Source organism: Schistocerca serialis, chromosome 7, assembly GCF_023864345.2.
Source record: "Schistocerca serialis cubense isolate TAMUIC-IGC-003099 chromosome 7, iqSchSeri2.2, whole genome shotgun sequence".
Taxonomy (NCBI): Eukaryota; Metazoa; Arthropoda; class Insecta; order Orthoptera; family Acrididae; genus Schistocerca; species Schistocerca serialis.
The window spans coordinates 415,646,996-415,661,981 of record NC_064644.1 but is presented as its reverse complement, the minus strand read 5'-3'; the positions used below and the strand labels follow the sequence as shown (position 1 = coordinate 415,661,981).

Here is a 14,986-nt window from a genome sequence, read left to right as displayed (position 1 = left end):
AGGGAAGGGTGGGGGACGGTAAAGTGCTACTACTGGGAGCATACAGGAACGAGTTGGGGAGAGGATAGCGCAGCAAGGTGCAGCTGGGAGGATAGGCTCAAAGGGGAGGGGGAGCAGAAAAGGAGAGAAGTAAAATGCTGTATCTCACCCTCCAATACATCACTATTAAATTTTTCTTAGTGTCTTCATTAGTTTCAAAAGCTTAATGAGGTGTAAGATATACGAAAGAAAAACTTTTTATTTATCTTCATTTTCTCTTGTTGTTGTTGGCTCCACTTCTTGCATCCAGTTGCTGTTGGTTCCACTTCTTGCATCTAGGGGTACATTCTTGTGGCTGAAAGTTTGAGTTAATGTTGTGGGTTCCTGATGACTAAATAACTGATGAAGTTGTGCCTGTATATTTCTTGAATTTTATTCTTTGTCACATTTTTAAATATCACACCATCTTAACAATGTCCACTTAATATTCAAAATTACATTATTAGTGTTGATCATATAAATACATCTGTCTCCATCAGAGGCATGCACACTACTACTTTGCATTCTGCAGTACTCAATTGTTCCAAAAAGTTTACAAAGCGAAAGAGTTTACAAATTTTCTCGACAAAAGAAGCATCTTTGCTAAAATTTATCATTATCTATAAATGAATCCAGAAATAAATTTAACAATTCACATTAGTTAGTCCAATTAATAAAATGACTTTTAAGTATGCCAGAATTTCTTATTTCAAATATTTCTAAAACAAGAATAATTTGAACTGTACGTACAGAGTACTAACAAAATAATTTCTTTTTATGCATTTTAGCCTGAAATATAATACATCGTATACAAAATGAAATGAAATTCTTTCAGTGAAACAGCCATGAATGTTCAGCTATACAGGAATAGATAGTATACATAGTATCAGTTATTTATATGTAAAAAAAGGTAATGTTAGAGGAGGGTGTCCCATTACAGTGTGTAGTTGAAACAGCGGGCTGTGTAGTGCTGGAATGGGAACAGGGAAGGTGGCAGGTGGGTAAGGACAATGACTAACAAAAGTTGAGCCAGGAGGTTTACGGGAATGTAGGATATATTGTAGGGAGAGTTCCCATGTGCACAATTCAGAAAAGCTGGTGTTATTGGAAAGGATCCAGATGGCACAGACTATGAAGCAGTCATTAAAATGAAGAATGTCATGTTCAGCAGTGTGCTTAGCAAATGGATGGTCCCGCTGTTTCTTCCCCACAGTTTGTCGATGGGCGGACAGCTTGTTGGTTGTCATGCCACATCGAATGCAGCATGGTGGTTGCAACTTAGGTTGTAGACCAGACGATTGGTTTCACAGGTAGCCTTGCCTTTGATGGGATAGGTGATGCTTGTGACTGGAATGAAGTAGGTGGTGGTGGGAGGATGTATGGTACAGGTCTTGCATCTAGGTCTGTTACAGGCATACGAGCCATGAGGCAAGGCTTTGGGAGCAAAGGTTGTGTGGGTATGGACAAGGATATTGTGTAGGTTTGGTGAGCGGCAGAATACCACTATGGAAGGGGTGGGAAGGATATTGGGTAGGACAAGGTACTCGAAACCCTAGCAGAGAATTTAGTTGCTCCATTCCTGGATGGTACTAAGTCACGAGAGGAGTGCTCCTGTGTGGCCGGACAGTGGGACTTTCGGAGGTGATGGAGGACTGGAGAAATAAGGCTCAGGAGACCTGATTTTGTCTTAGATTGGGAGTGTAATTACGCTCTGTGAAGACCTCAGTGAGACCCTTGATGTTTTTCGAGAGGGACTGCTTGTCCCTACAGATGCAATAGCCATGGGTGGCTAGGTTTTATGGAAGGGCCTTCTTGGTATGGAGTGGGTGGCAGCTGTTGAAGTGAAGGTATTGGTGGTGGTTTGTAGGTTTGACATGGATGGATGTACTGAAGTAGCTATCTTTGAGGCAGAGATTAACATAGAGGAAGGTGGCTTGTTGAGTTGAAGCAAATGGAGGAGATGATGATGATGAGGTTCTGGAGGAATGTGGATAGGATGTCCTCAACATCGATCCAGATCACAAAGATGTCATCAATGAATGTGAGCCAGGTGAGGGGTTTGGGATTCTGAGTGATTAGAAAAGATTCCTCTAGATGGTCCATGACTAGGTTGGCATAGGATGGTGCCAAGCTGGTGCCCATAGCTATTCCCCAGATTTGTTTGTAGGTGATGCCTTCAGAGGAGAAGTAATTGTGGGTGAGGATATAGTTGGTCATGGAACCAAGGAAGGGGGTTGTAGGTCTGGAATCCGCCAGGCATTGAGAAAGGTCGTGTGCAATAGTGGCAAGGCCATGGGCTTTAGGGATGTAGTGTAAAGCGAGATAGCATAATTAGCGATGAACAGGGCACCATGTGGTAAAGGAACAGGAACTGTGGAAAGGCGGTGGAGGATGTGGTTATCTTTTATATAGGAGGGTAAGTTGTGCATAATAGGCTGAAGAAGGCGTTCGTCTACAAGAGCAGAGATTCTCTCAGGAAGTGCACAGTAACTGGTCACAATGGCACACCCTGGATGATTCCATGGAAGTGTGTTGAAGGTAGGAGTGCAGGGAGTGATAGGGGTGAGGGGGGGGGGGGTGAGAGAGAGAGAGAGAGAGAGAGAGAGAGAGTGGTTTGGGGATGGGTCTAGGGATTTGAGGAGATACTGGAGATTCTGTTGGATTTATGGAATGGGGTCACTGTAGCAGGGTTTGTAGGGGGATGAACAATGGTGGAACCTTTTTAAGCAGGTAGGATTTTAATGTCGGGATCAGTTTTTAGGTGGTGGATTGTGTTTCTCTCTGTGGATGTAAGGTTAGCTTGCATGTTGAGGGATTTGGGGAATGGTGTTGATGCAGGGTTAGAGGTTAAGAAATTCTGGGAAGTTAAGAGGGGTGGTTTGGGGGCAGTGGGGGTGGATCACGGTTGGAGGGAGGAGTGAACTCTCAGGCAGGGTTCAACATTGATCTTTGGTTGCATTATGTACAAGGTAAGCTGCAACCATTATGCTGCACTCTATGTGAGCATGACAGCCAAGAAGCTGTCTGTCTCCATGAATGGCCACTGAAAACTGTCACCAAGAAACAGCTGGACCACTCAGTTGCTGGCACACTGCCCAACGTGATGTTCTTCATTTCCTACACAGCCCTCTGTTCCACCAATGCATGGACAGTCATTTTCCTTCTCTCCTTTTCTGCTTTTCTGCCCCCTTCCCTCCCCCTCCTCCCCTCTGTCTAATTTGCCAACAGCACAAAGCTGCCATACCCTCACCCCACTTCCTCCATGTATGCTCCCACAAGCATCACTTTACCATGCTCCACCCCTACCGTGCTATCCCTCCCCTTCCCCACTCCAGCCTCCTCATTACCCCCACCATCATACAGTGCTGCTTCCAGACTGGCCTTGGCAGCCAGAGACTGTGGTCATGCGTGTGCGAGATTCATTTGCGTTAGTGAGTGTGTGGATGTTGTCCGTTCTGATGCAGGTCTGTTTGACAGTTTTTTTCTTTTCTGTTAGTATTGTATTTTTATTTAAAGTTGAGTGTGAACAGCAGTTTTGATTGTTTAAGTTGTAATTGTGCATCATTCTATTCTTCATTATTAGAGTACAGTGGACTCTTGTTAGCACATTTTTGAAAGGACCACAAATTTTGAACCTCATAAACAGGGAAATGTGTTACCAAACAATACCTAATTCAATAATGATTTGATTCTTCTGTCAATGTAAATATGGAATTAAGGGTACTATATTTGGGGTAATGTGCAGTCTCATAACACCACATTTCCTGATGTGCTATTTCTGTAAATTATTATTCAGAATGTCCCATTTTTGAGAAAACTTTCAGAATATCACGCCCAGAAACACTCTAAGTTACATGTTACTATAAAAGAACCAAAAATGTGTTAAATATGGGGACATTGGCTAAATCTGATGTAGCAGATGTGTACCCTTCTACCATCAGCCAGTTGGAATGCAGGAAGGTCATGTGGTACGAGAGCTTAACCTCTAGCATCCAAAATACATAAAAAGGCATGTGATGTAGGAAAAATAAATTTTACCCTAAAATTACAATTTTTATTATTTTTCTCAAAACAAACAAAACTTTTTTCATTTAGTGTGTCTCCACACTACAGATAATTGACTAAGGGTTGTCATTTCAACAATCTATCAGTATATTGTACATCTTTTATTGCTTAACTACACTGTAACACAGCAGGATAGAGTGCAAAGTCCTGTCTGTAAAAAGGTTTGGAAAAAATTCAACAGTTTATTGTTGATTTTGTCATGTTATTAATATTGTATTGTCTATCTCAATTAATAAAGTCCATCACTTCTTCATCGACTTCAAAAATCGAAACATAATGCTTAAGTGTGTCCATTGCATTCAGTAGCTTTTAACATTGTAAGAAATGCTCTGGTTCATCCTCATCTTCACTTTTTCTTGTTCCTTTTCCATCTGTTCTTGCAAGACACTGTCAGTTTTCATGGGCTGACAGACAGCAAAACCTTCCTCACATCCAGTATATTCATCAAAACTAAGTTAGTTAGTGTTTTCTTGTTGCTACATTATTTGCTGCTGTTGTTCAGCTACAGTTCCTACATTTTCTGGCACAGTGTCTTCTGAAAGTGTCTAATGAAAGCCAGTCTTCTTGAAGCAGTTAGAGATTGTGCTTTCTGGTATAGAATCCCAAGCACTTACAAAATGCATAGCATACAAGGTCGTAACCTTTTTCATCATAGTATCTTGATAGGTCAGCATCTTATTTATGAGAACCTTTTGTATTTTTGTTTCAGGCATTTTATAATGCATTGGTAAAGTGGCTGAAGGTAGCTTGTAGAATTGGGAGAAAAAACTCTACTTTTTATCATATGCAGATACAGTGTATTTCAGGTATGCACTGCACACCGGTCAATAAATAGGTGTGTTTTCCTATTTATAACACACAACCTTGCATCCCATGCATCTAAGAATTGTTCGATGTAACTGTTGTTACCTGTGCGTTCATGTTAGGCATACACTTACATAGAAATGATCACACATTTTAAAGCATCGTAGACTCTTTGCCTTTCCAATTATTAGTGGCTCCAACTTTCATGTTTCACATTCATTATAACATAATACAACAGCCTCTCTTTGCTAAGTTTTCCGCCATGGCATTTTTCACTTCTGAACTCATTTTTGTCACACAGAAGGTGAAAAAATAAGACAGTTCCATCTGCATTAAAAACATCATTGGGGCTGTAGTTTTCTGTGATTGGGAATAGTATTTTTCCTTGACTGACCTGTATCAGTATGTACTCTTCCAGCCTCACATCAAAGACATTTATACACTAAACAGTGTCCATTCGTGAACATTTTGCTGCAACCATTAGATACTCTGAAATCTGGGAGCCCCAACTTCAGTGTCAAATATATTGCTTTAGCATGAACCACAGTACTATCAGTTGGAATATTCGAACCATGAACTTGTTCTATCCTCTTCAGTAGCATGTTTTCCAGGTCTGGAAATTAATTGTTATACATTTGCTTTCCTTTGCCATTTTTCCTCCTTACAAACCTAATGTTTTAATTATTTTTCTTTTGCTCGCAATTTTATGTAATGTTGATGGAGGAATGTTCAGTTTTTGAACAATACGAACACACTTCATGTGTGTGTGTTTGTTCACTTCCTGAATAGTGTTAGACTTTTCTTCATTTGTAAACTATCTCACTGTCTTTTAATAAATGACGTACCAGTACACTGTTTTTAACACAACCAAAATCACAAACTGAGAGTCAGTCAAAAGATAATCACAAACAAAGAACACCAGCATCTGAGTTACACGCTATACAGTTTACTGTTTGGCCACTACCGACGTCTTGAAGTCATCAAAGCGACTGCTAACCTGTACAAACTACTTCCACACATCATTTATACCATAGCAAATGATCTGTGAGACTTGCAAATTTGCCAGCACTGTCTCTCTGTCCATTTCTGCACTCCACAGCTGCAAATTTCCTACTCCCGCCACTCTTGGCAGTAAAAGTTGTGGCAGCTACCCCAGCATTTGTATGTACTAAGAAGGTAGGGAGAATGTACAAACGAGTCTTTCAATGTGTGTTTACTGCAGTTGGGACTGGGAGTTCCAAAAATTGACATACTGTGTGGGATACATGGTAGTGAGGAATGTACTAACAAGATTGTACTGTATTTGCTAGTGTAAAGGACAGTACTACAAGCAACTTGGCCCTCCTCAAGTGTGGTGGCAGGCAGGTGCGTATTTGAGAGATGATATGGTTTCTGCCACATATCTTATTGCCTCTCTCCTCATACTCATTTCTCTTATTTTTATTGCCATTTCCAGTGCAAAATTTTTTATATTGGTATCCTTATACATTATTTAAGTAACAATGCTGCCAACTGTACCATTCAGATTTTCCCCTCTGACAATGTCTTCGCTGGAGACAAAATCTCCTTTCAAAAATCCATCACAGCCATTAGAAGTTATTTATGGGTTACCCTTGAAGAAAGATAGGCAACGGCCTTGCCGCAGTGGGTACACCAGTTCCCGTCAGATCACCGAAGTTAAGCACTGTCAGGCATGGCCGGCACTTGGATGGGTGACCATCTGGCCGCCATGCGCTGTTGCCACTTTTCGGGGTGCACTCGGCCTCGTGATGCCAAGTGAGGAGCTACTCAATCGAATAGTAGCGGCTCCGGTCAAAGAAAACCATCATAACAACCGGGAGAGCGGTGTGCTGACCACACGCCCCTCCTATCCGCATCCTCAGTTGAGGATGACACGGCGGTCGGATGGTCCTGGTGGGCCACTTGGGGCCTGAAGACGGAGTGCTTGAAGAAAGATGAGCAACTTCCTGTCATGTTCTTCTTGACACTTGTTTTAAAGTAGTGTCAAGTTGCTATGTCATATGTTTATCTCAATCACTAGTGATGAACCTGTTTTACAGATTACATGATTTTTATATTTGAAGTGCTAGAAAGTTATCCCGTTTATGAGACAATATATTCAAATCCTTATTTTTTAGTGAATCTCAAATCAGTGAAGGTTGATTGTTTAAACAATCAAATTTTCACAAAGTTGTGTGAAAGGAATATTGGGATCTACAATGAGGTCATTAGAAAGAGGGCACAAACTTAGTTTGAGGAAGGACGGAATAGGAAGTCAGCTGTGTCTTTTTCAAAGGTATCTTCTCTTGGCATTTGCCTTAACTTGTTTAGGGCGAACATGAAAAGCTTAAATGTGGATGGTTTTGTGTGATTCAAACAACAAGTGTCTTGCCACAGCTGATGTGTGGTATGACGGAGGGAAAAAATATAACCATGTTGGTTTTTTAATAAAAAAAATTTCAGAAAAGCTATTACATTGGTATATTCTAGTGGCTTTCAGCAATGCTTTGGGTATTCTGAAGTTAGGTGAAGTAGAGGAAGTAGCATTGAAAGATTGTGTGCCCTGTAGGTGATCGTTGAAAAAATTATGATAATATCATGTAGAGCAGCAGATTCTTCCATAAAGTTAATATTATGTAATCAACTCAAATGGGGTATACAGTGCTTGTAATGGAATAGGAGTCACTTAAGTCTTGCAGATAGGTACATAATTCCATATTTCCGAAATCATTTACACAATTTCTATCGATATGATTTGGTGAGAGTCAGTTTGCAAGTTATGTATACATCATTTTTTGTGTGTATGGCTACAGATTTACCATTCACATATTATTAAAAACAAATATGAACATATTTGTCTAACACTAATAGTGTTAGTCTTGAAATGCACTTAACTTTTAGAGTAAAGTAAAAGTCTTTGACTCCTACATGCATGTTCTATTATGACAATGAAAATTCGTGGATGGAGACAATAAACAAAAACTAATTCAGCTGCAAGTGAGTGCCTGCCTTTATAAATTTGTGTTTATTGTATCAGATATTATGCAAGTTTTTAATTAAAATTTGTCTATAGAGTAAGTAGTTTTGCCAGAAGAATGTTATTGGGCAAATGATGAACATTTTTTAATTGCATTTTGATCACCTTTTTGCACAACTGACAACTGTGTAGGAAGTAATGAGGGCCACTTATTTCTTTTAATGTTGTAAATATGAACATTGTCACTAGTCTCAAATTGTGCTCAATGATGTGTTTCAGTAAATGCAAGTGTACTCCTTCAAATGATGACTAGGAATTGACTATGAGTGAACATTACATATTATTTTCAATGGTCACTCTTTGCTGCCTGTCCCCCGCTCCCCTTCTCTGTCATAGTGACATGGTGCCATTGAAAGTACTTTTGTAATAGCAAGTAGTGACCTACCCCAGCTGGTGCACAGCTAAGTATCTACAGCAGGGCGAGCTGTCCGATGTAGCAGTAATAGCAAGTGGAAATGTACAAAGCTAGTGACCTATTCCAGCTCTGTGCAGCTAAGTACCTCCAGGTGGGCCAGTTGTCCAATGTAGCAATAATTTTGTTTACGAGCCACTGCGTACGTTGCCACCCAGTTCACCCAACTGCACTGCTGGTTTCGCTTGAGCTACATTTTCTGTGAGATACGTCCCAGTTGTCTTTTGTTTCACACTCCTTAAACATTCACTCTATACAAAAAAAAAAGTGTTCTCATCAAATTAATATCTGATACATCATGTAACACAGGTCCCTTAGGAAATGTGGTAGTTTGTGTTGGCTTTGTGCTGCAGTTGGGCAGTCTTTGCCTTTCTCTTGTGCCCACAAACCTCCCTTGTGAATGAGTCTGTCTGTTAGTGAAAACCGTATTAAAATCCCTATATTATTTTCTCAGATTATCCTGAGATATAGAAAAAAAATGTGGTGAGGGAACTTAAATTTATATATGTATTGATAAGGTAAGCCGTTTATTAATTGTGTCTGAAGGTAAAAATTATGTGAAGATGAGAATTCACTGAAATTAGCAATTTGAAAAGTGCTGTATTTCTTCCAATAAAGATTTTCGCGGCATAGATGCTCGGACCTTGAAGAGCTTGTAGAGAACTTGAACGTACTTCATTCTTAGTTTATTAAAAATTTATTTGCACAGAATGACTTCAGTCATTTGAAGTAATCATTAACAATTTCTTCTGTTGCTATATCTCTGAGAAGCTTAATTGTAAGATTTGTGTCTTCTAGAAAAATTAACATCTTCGCTTTATATGTGAAGGGTAGGTCATTCACACATGTAAGGGACTGTGGTGATGATAATATTGATGTCCTTTCATATGGTCCACAGCACCCGGTGAAGTGAGCACTGGCTATAGCAACAATGACCGCCTTGGAGGAGTCCTGCCCACAACAACAGAAGCAGATGCATCATCTTTGGGCGCTGGACGTGGTCGCAGGCCTGTTGTTCCATTACAACAGCAGCAGCCAGGAAGTGCAAGTGACAGTGTTGCTGGATACGGAAGTCCACCTGTTGATCCTCTTGTAGTCAACTTTGAGGAAGGTATGCGGCTCTATTAGACTGTCCGCAATTAACATCTTGATTTTGAGAATACATCCTTCAGTTTTCAACAGTTGAATCTTGAGTGCCAGCACTTGATGTTCTCTGTGTTTTCTTCAGAGGGTTAGTGTTTCTTAATTCTTGTGAGAATCAATCATCTTGGTTCTTGATAAACATGGTTGTATTTTTCACCTATGGTGTAGGGAGAAGTGTTGTTTGAATTACATTTTTATAAGTGGCATAGATCTATGTTCCACATAGTAAGGCAGACTATTTTTGATTTTCTGTTTGGCTTTTCCGTCCCATGCTTATTTATCTCTATTTGTCTGTCTGTGTGTGTACTTGGGGGGGGGAGATTGTGTTTCTGACATTACACAGTTATTTGCTCATCATGTTTGTGTCTGCCTGTTGAGTGTAGTTTTTCCATGTGTGTTTGTGTTTGTGTGTGTGTGTGTGTGTGTGTGTGTGTGTGTGTGTGTGTGTGTGTGTGTGCGTGGGGGGGGGGAGACATTTTTTCAGTCCACATGTAAAAGCATTTATATTTCTGAGTTATTTGATGTTATTATGTTACAGTATTACTGGTCTCTGTAATACTTGTGTGTAGATTAAAATGTTGGATCTTCTGTTATTTGTCTCCAAACTTGGACATGATCCGTGTTTCAGAAGTGACATCATTTTAATCTTAACACTGCTGTCATGCTGAGTTATTACATAATTATTATAACATAAAGCAATGAAGTCATGAATTAAATTTTTTTGAGTAATTATTATAACATGATATGTATCTAATTATAAATGTGTTATTTTGACATTGTAAGAGTATATGTTTATCAGATCTTTTATTTCTTTTTGTTTAATTGTGTTTCTAATATGTTTGAAATGTTATGAAAGCTTGATTATTTGCTTTAGGAGAACATAGTTAATTCTTTCGATCATACCGTATTTTTCCTCAATTATTCAAGTAATTTTGCTCATTTACCATGGCAATAAGTATGTGCTTTGACAAGACTGGTTGTTAATTTTTTTACAGAACTAATTGCAAATGATATTCAGTTGTGGGTATGGTCCTTTTCTTCTTATTTTTTTATCAGACTACTGCACTGGTACTATTAGTTGCAGCATGTTGGACAAATATGTTTAGAAATGAGAACTCGTTTATATTCAGACTAAACGATTCGGACTGTTATCCTGTGCATTTCTTCTTTGTGCAATTCAGTAATACCAATGCAGCCAGGATATTTTGCCAAGTTCCTGCAGTACACAATACTAATATTCTGAAAATTTCTCAGACTTGAGTGCTGTTTGCTGGGGGGGGGAAATAGATCTGTGACTCTTAATACTCAGGAAATGCCTTCCTATTGGATTGTGATTTTGAATTATTACACGTAATATTGTGAAATCGTTGAGTCAGCTTCATTGTTAATTATTATGTTAAAATTCAATATCCATATACCATGTTACAGTTGTATTACTCCATTTTGTTTAGAAACAGATCTGCAAGGCACTGTTAACAGCAATTGAAAAAATAAAATAGCAGAATAATAAGTTTTCATGATTGTTACAGTAAAAGTGGAATGATTCATTGAACATAAAAGTAATACAGCTGATATTAACAACAATCCTGTATTACATATTGATCCCATGAGTTTCACTCTAGATTATGTCTTTGTTAGCTATCTTTAATCGGTGTGCAGAACTGTTGCTGCTTAGTTGTTAAAATATTAATTTCTGCTGCTATCCACTTCAGTTTATTTGGGTCTTTTAATGACTTAGTGCACATATTTGTGAGAATTCATTTTCTTCATGAATCTTGTACTTGAGTAGTAACTACAAAACTGAGAAGTATGAAACTGCTCTATGGCAGTGAACTATCCTGAAGCATATTAACGTAGAGTATGCTTATATTATTATCTTTTGTAATGTGAGAGTTCATAATGAAATTGCCTATTCATTAACATGTCATATTGTAAGTAGAGATGAATGTTTATTGTATTTCCTGGTGGTGAGAACTGACTTAATAACCAAAGTACGCCACAGTGATATTAATTTGTACAACTAACGTATAATACCCAGTCTCTTTAGTTGTGTGCAATAATTTATAAATGTTTATTAGAAAAGTGCTAGCATATACTGATGTTCTCACCTGTCTGTCTGTGGTGCATGTGTATGCAGAAAGCTACAATGCCACAATGTGTGCTTTTGATTATTATTAATTACTGAATTTAGGGAGTGGAAAGATATTTATATTGCATTGTGGGGTCAATACACAATATTAAAATATGACTAGAATTTGTGATTCCTGGTTCTGTGTTGCATTTTACTTATCACCTTGTGGTATAGGTTAGGTTGTTGTGTTCAACCTTCATCCTTCTTAATATGTACTAATCATCAAAATTTGTCAATTTGAAGACTCTATTTATTGTGACATCTCCATCTGAAAATTTTGCAATAATGGTCTTTTTATGAGATTTCATGTGTATATAAAGTTGCTGCTTCTGTAGCTGCAGAGTACTGCCATTTTAGTGCAGGCACTATTATTCCATTTGGCTGCTTCATTTATTCAGATTTTATTGTATAGTTTAAAATGGAACACAATTTATGAATAACGTTTCTTTGTTTTTCATTACTATGGAAAGTAATACTGCGACTGTATTGTTTTGATCTTCAATATTATTCAGTTTTTATTTATTGCTGAGCAGAAATTGTGTACCAGTCCTGCTGCAGCAGGAAATATATATAATAAGTGACAAATAAACATGTTTACAAAAACTGTATGTATGAAATAATTGCTGATCTGCAAGAATGCCACCAAAGTAGTAAAATAAAGCCATTTCTTATCTAATGATTGATTTTGGCAATATCGCCTCTCCAAAAGAGAGAAAAATCTTTTCAGATGAAAAGTTCAAAATTTCAGATTTTGGCTAATATATTGCTATTGTGCGTGTTCTTGCAGAGTCAGACAATGAAAGTGTTCCTACCACGACCCCTACCAAGAAGCCACAGAGGAAGGTGCATGTTAAGACCCTGGAGGAGATCAGACTAGAACGTATCCAGGCTGAGTCTGCTGCGTTCTATGGCTACGGAGACGATGGAGGAGGGAGTGCGCCACAAGCTCCGAGTGACCTGCGTTCCAAGATATCTCGCAGGACTGAAGGTGCGTCAGATCCTTCCACGTTTAGAGTGCTCACTCTTGAAGAGATACGACGTGGTCGACGAGGAGTGACTGAGGAGGAAACAGAGAGCAGTGAAGCAGGTAGCAGTGAGGTGCAGTATAAGAGGTTAGCAGATTTCGAGAGGACTTCTGCCCCTCCAAAAAAACTTAGGAGGAAACCTCCACCCAGGGCACCACCAGATGTTATTACCCATTCTGGTGTTGTCAAACTAAAAAGACGTAGAGATTCCGAAGTAACAACGTCGTCTGGTTTGGGAATGCCAGACAGTACAACGAGAGATCTGAAAGCCAATGGTGTGTCACGTGAGAATTTTCGTGGTGAATGCCCCCCACTTTCAATGTTCAAAGAAATGACAGCAGAGGAAGATGAAGATGAACTGCTGGAAACTGATGAAGAGACTGATGGTACAGTAGCAGCAAATGAGATTTCAACATATGATGATGTTGTCCTTGATGACATCGATGAGTTACTTAACGTGTGAGCTGTGTATTCTCTATACAAATTGTGGCCTTATAAGTGTGTCTGATGTGGAACAGTTTATCACAGTTCTTGATACCGCAAAAGATATCACATTCCATTTGTATAGTGTGAAAAGAGGAATGAGCCACATGTTCACATTTCATTTTTAAAGACCAGTTGTTAATTAATTTAATTGTTTGTGTACATGTACACATGTGTATGTATGGAAGTTTGTGTGGGGGGGGGGGGGGGGGGGGGGAGCGTCAAAGTAAAATAACGTGCAGCATAATGTGTGAATTACAGTTCTTCAGGTGTATAATTCACAAGTTTACATCTGTGTAAAAATTTGTTATCTCTTGTTGGTATATTATTTGTTTATCACTGTCAAATTGATTTACGTATTTAAAAATTGTACACTATTTTTTTCCCTTGCAGTGAATGCATGGAATGTTTACAGTGTTTTCATTGTCCCAGTCTATTATTTTTTTCTATTAAGACAGGTTGGAGAAAATGTTTCACAAGAAAAGGGTCTTTAATTAAGATGTGTGTTGTTGACCTTTATTATAGGTCACAAAGTGGCGAACTTCTAATTAACGTATGATCATTATTTGTATTCTGTTCTTGTTAAGTTAGTAAAGTATAGTGAACTGTGATTATTTCATGTTACATTCATGAAATCATTTGATCCTTACCATGTTTATGTATGATGATACATAATTACAAAAGGGTTGAATTTACAGAAATTAACTAGAGACTGTGCCCCAGGAATCGGTGTTTTCTGCCCCTTATGCTAAGTGCATGTACTTTGTGCTTGCCGAAGATACCACTTGAGCAGTAGTAGAACAATACATATCATGTGTTTGTTGTGGAATAATTTTTTAAAAAATTATTGCCTGTTCGAGAAGAAGATTCCTTGGTTGTTCCATCATTGTTGTATGTCACGATGATGTCCCTAGCTGTAATATACACTTATGAAACTGCTTCTGGTCAAGACAGTGAGGCACACCGTGAAAAGGAGCTCTTGATACTCAATTTGCAAACAGTGTTGGCACTGTTGAAGTAAGTCTCATGAATATTGTCAAAGTGTCACAAACACACTTGAAATTTTATCTTTGCAGAGTGGTTGTTGTGCAAGACCTCACTTATCCTGGCATAATCAAGTGCAATTCATTCTGTAAAACACTCCTTAATAAACTGACCAATCACACTGTTCTCATATTAGGCATAATAATATACAAAAGGCCCAACTGAAGTATGCAGCTGTTGCACTTGCTTCCTCTTCAGGTAACCCTCATTGTGTGATGTGATGTAGCAAATTTTGGAATATAGTGTTGGCAACAGCAGATACAGGTTTTCTGTGGTTTCCCTAAATGGACTGAGATAATTGCCAGAACGTTTCCACTAAAAGGACCTGGCCAGATCCATTTCCCATCATTGTCAGACTTTCTTTTGTTTTGTGATTCATCTGAACCCTTTCACAAAGAAAAATAAACACTTTCCGTAATATACAGAATGTGCAGCTTACAAGGAAGATTTGGGCACAATTTTGGGGGAACATTTTAGCACATGTACTGTTCAAAAAATGAGTGAGATTGCTTACATTAAAATAAAACTGTATTACCCTTTGTATTTGTAAATAAAATAAATTGAGAGTTACTTTCATTGTTAGAAAAATAACACTGTCAGCGTCCTATTGCTCACATTGTAAGACAAATAAGGTATGAATATAAAAGGCAGTGTGGTAGCAGATCAAAGTATGAATCTGAAGATGCTTAGCTTATAACTAAAGATATTGTTTAGTTTGTAACTAAGGAGTCAGCACTGCTAAAGATATCATGTTAGATGTGGGAAACATTACAAAGTTTATATATATAATTACATAAAGTCCTGAATGGAACAAAAACAGTTGA

At 38.4% G+C, this 14,986-nt stretch overlaps 1 protein-coding gene and 1 pseudogene across 2 annotated transcripts in view; both read left to right on the top strand.

Moving 5' to 3' along the window:
• The window catches only part of LOC126412291 (zinc finger CCCH domain-containing protein 11A-like), a 64,406-nt gene extending 51,082 nt beyond the window's left edge, over positions 1 to 13,324 (top strand). For both annotated transcript variants that reach the window (XM_050081804.1, XM_050081803.1), the window contains 2 exons: positions 9,235 to 9,447; positions 12,398 to 13,324. In XM_050081804.1, the coding sequence (XP_049937761.1) occupies positions 9,235 to 9,447; positions 12,398 to 13,098 (914 nt within the window). In that variant the 3' untranslated portion in view covers positions 13,099 to 13,324. The remainder of the gene's footprint in view (positions 1 to 9,234; positions 9,448 to 12,397) is intronic.
• On the top strand, positions 6,514 to 6,630 carry LOC126413645 (5S ribosomal RNA; annotated as a pseudogene).
• Positions 13,325 to 14,986: the final 1,662 nt, after the last annotated feature.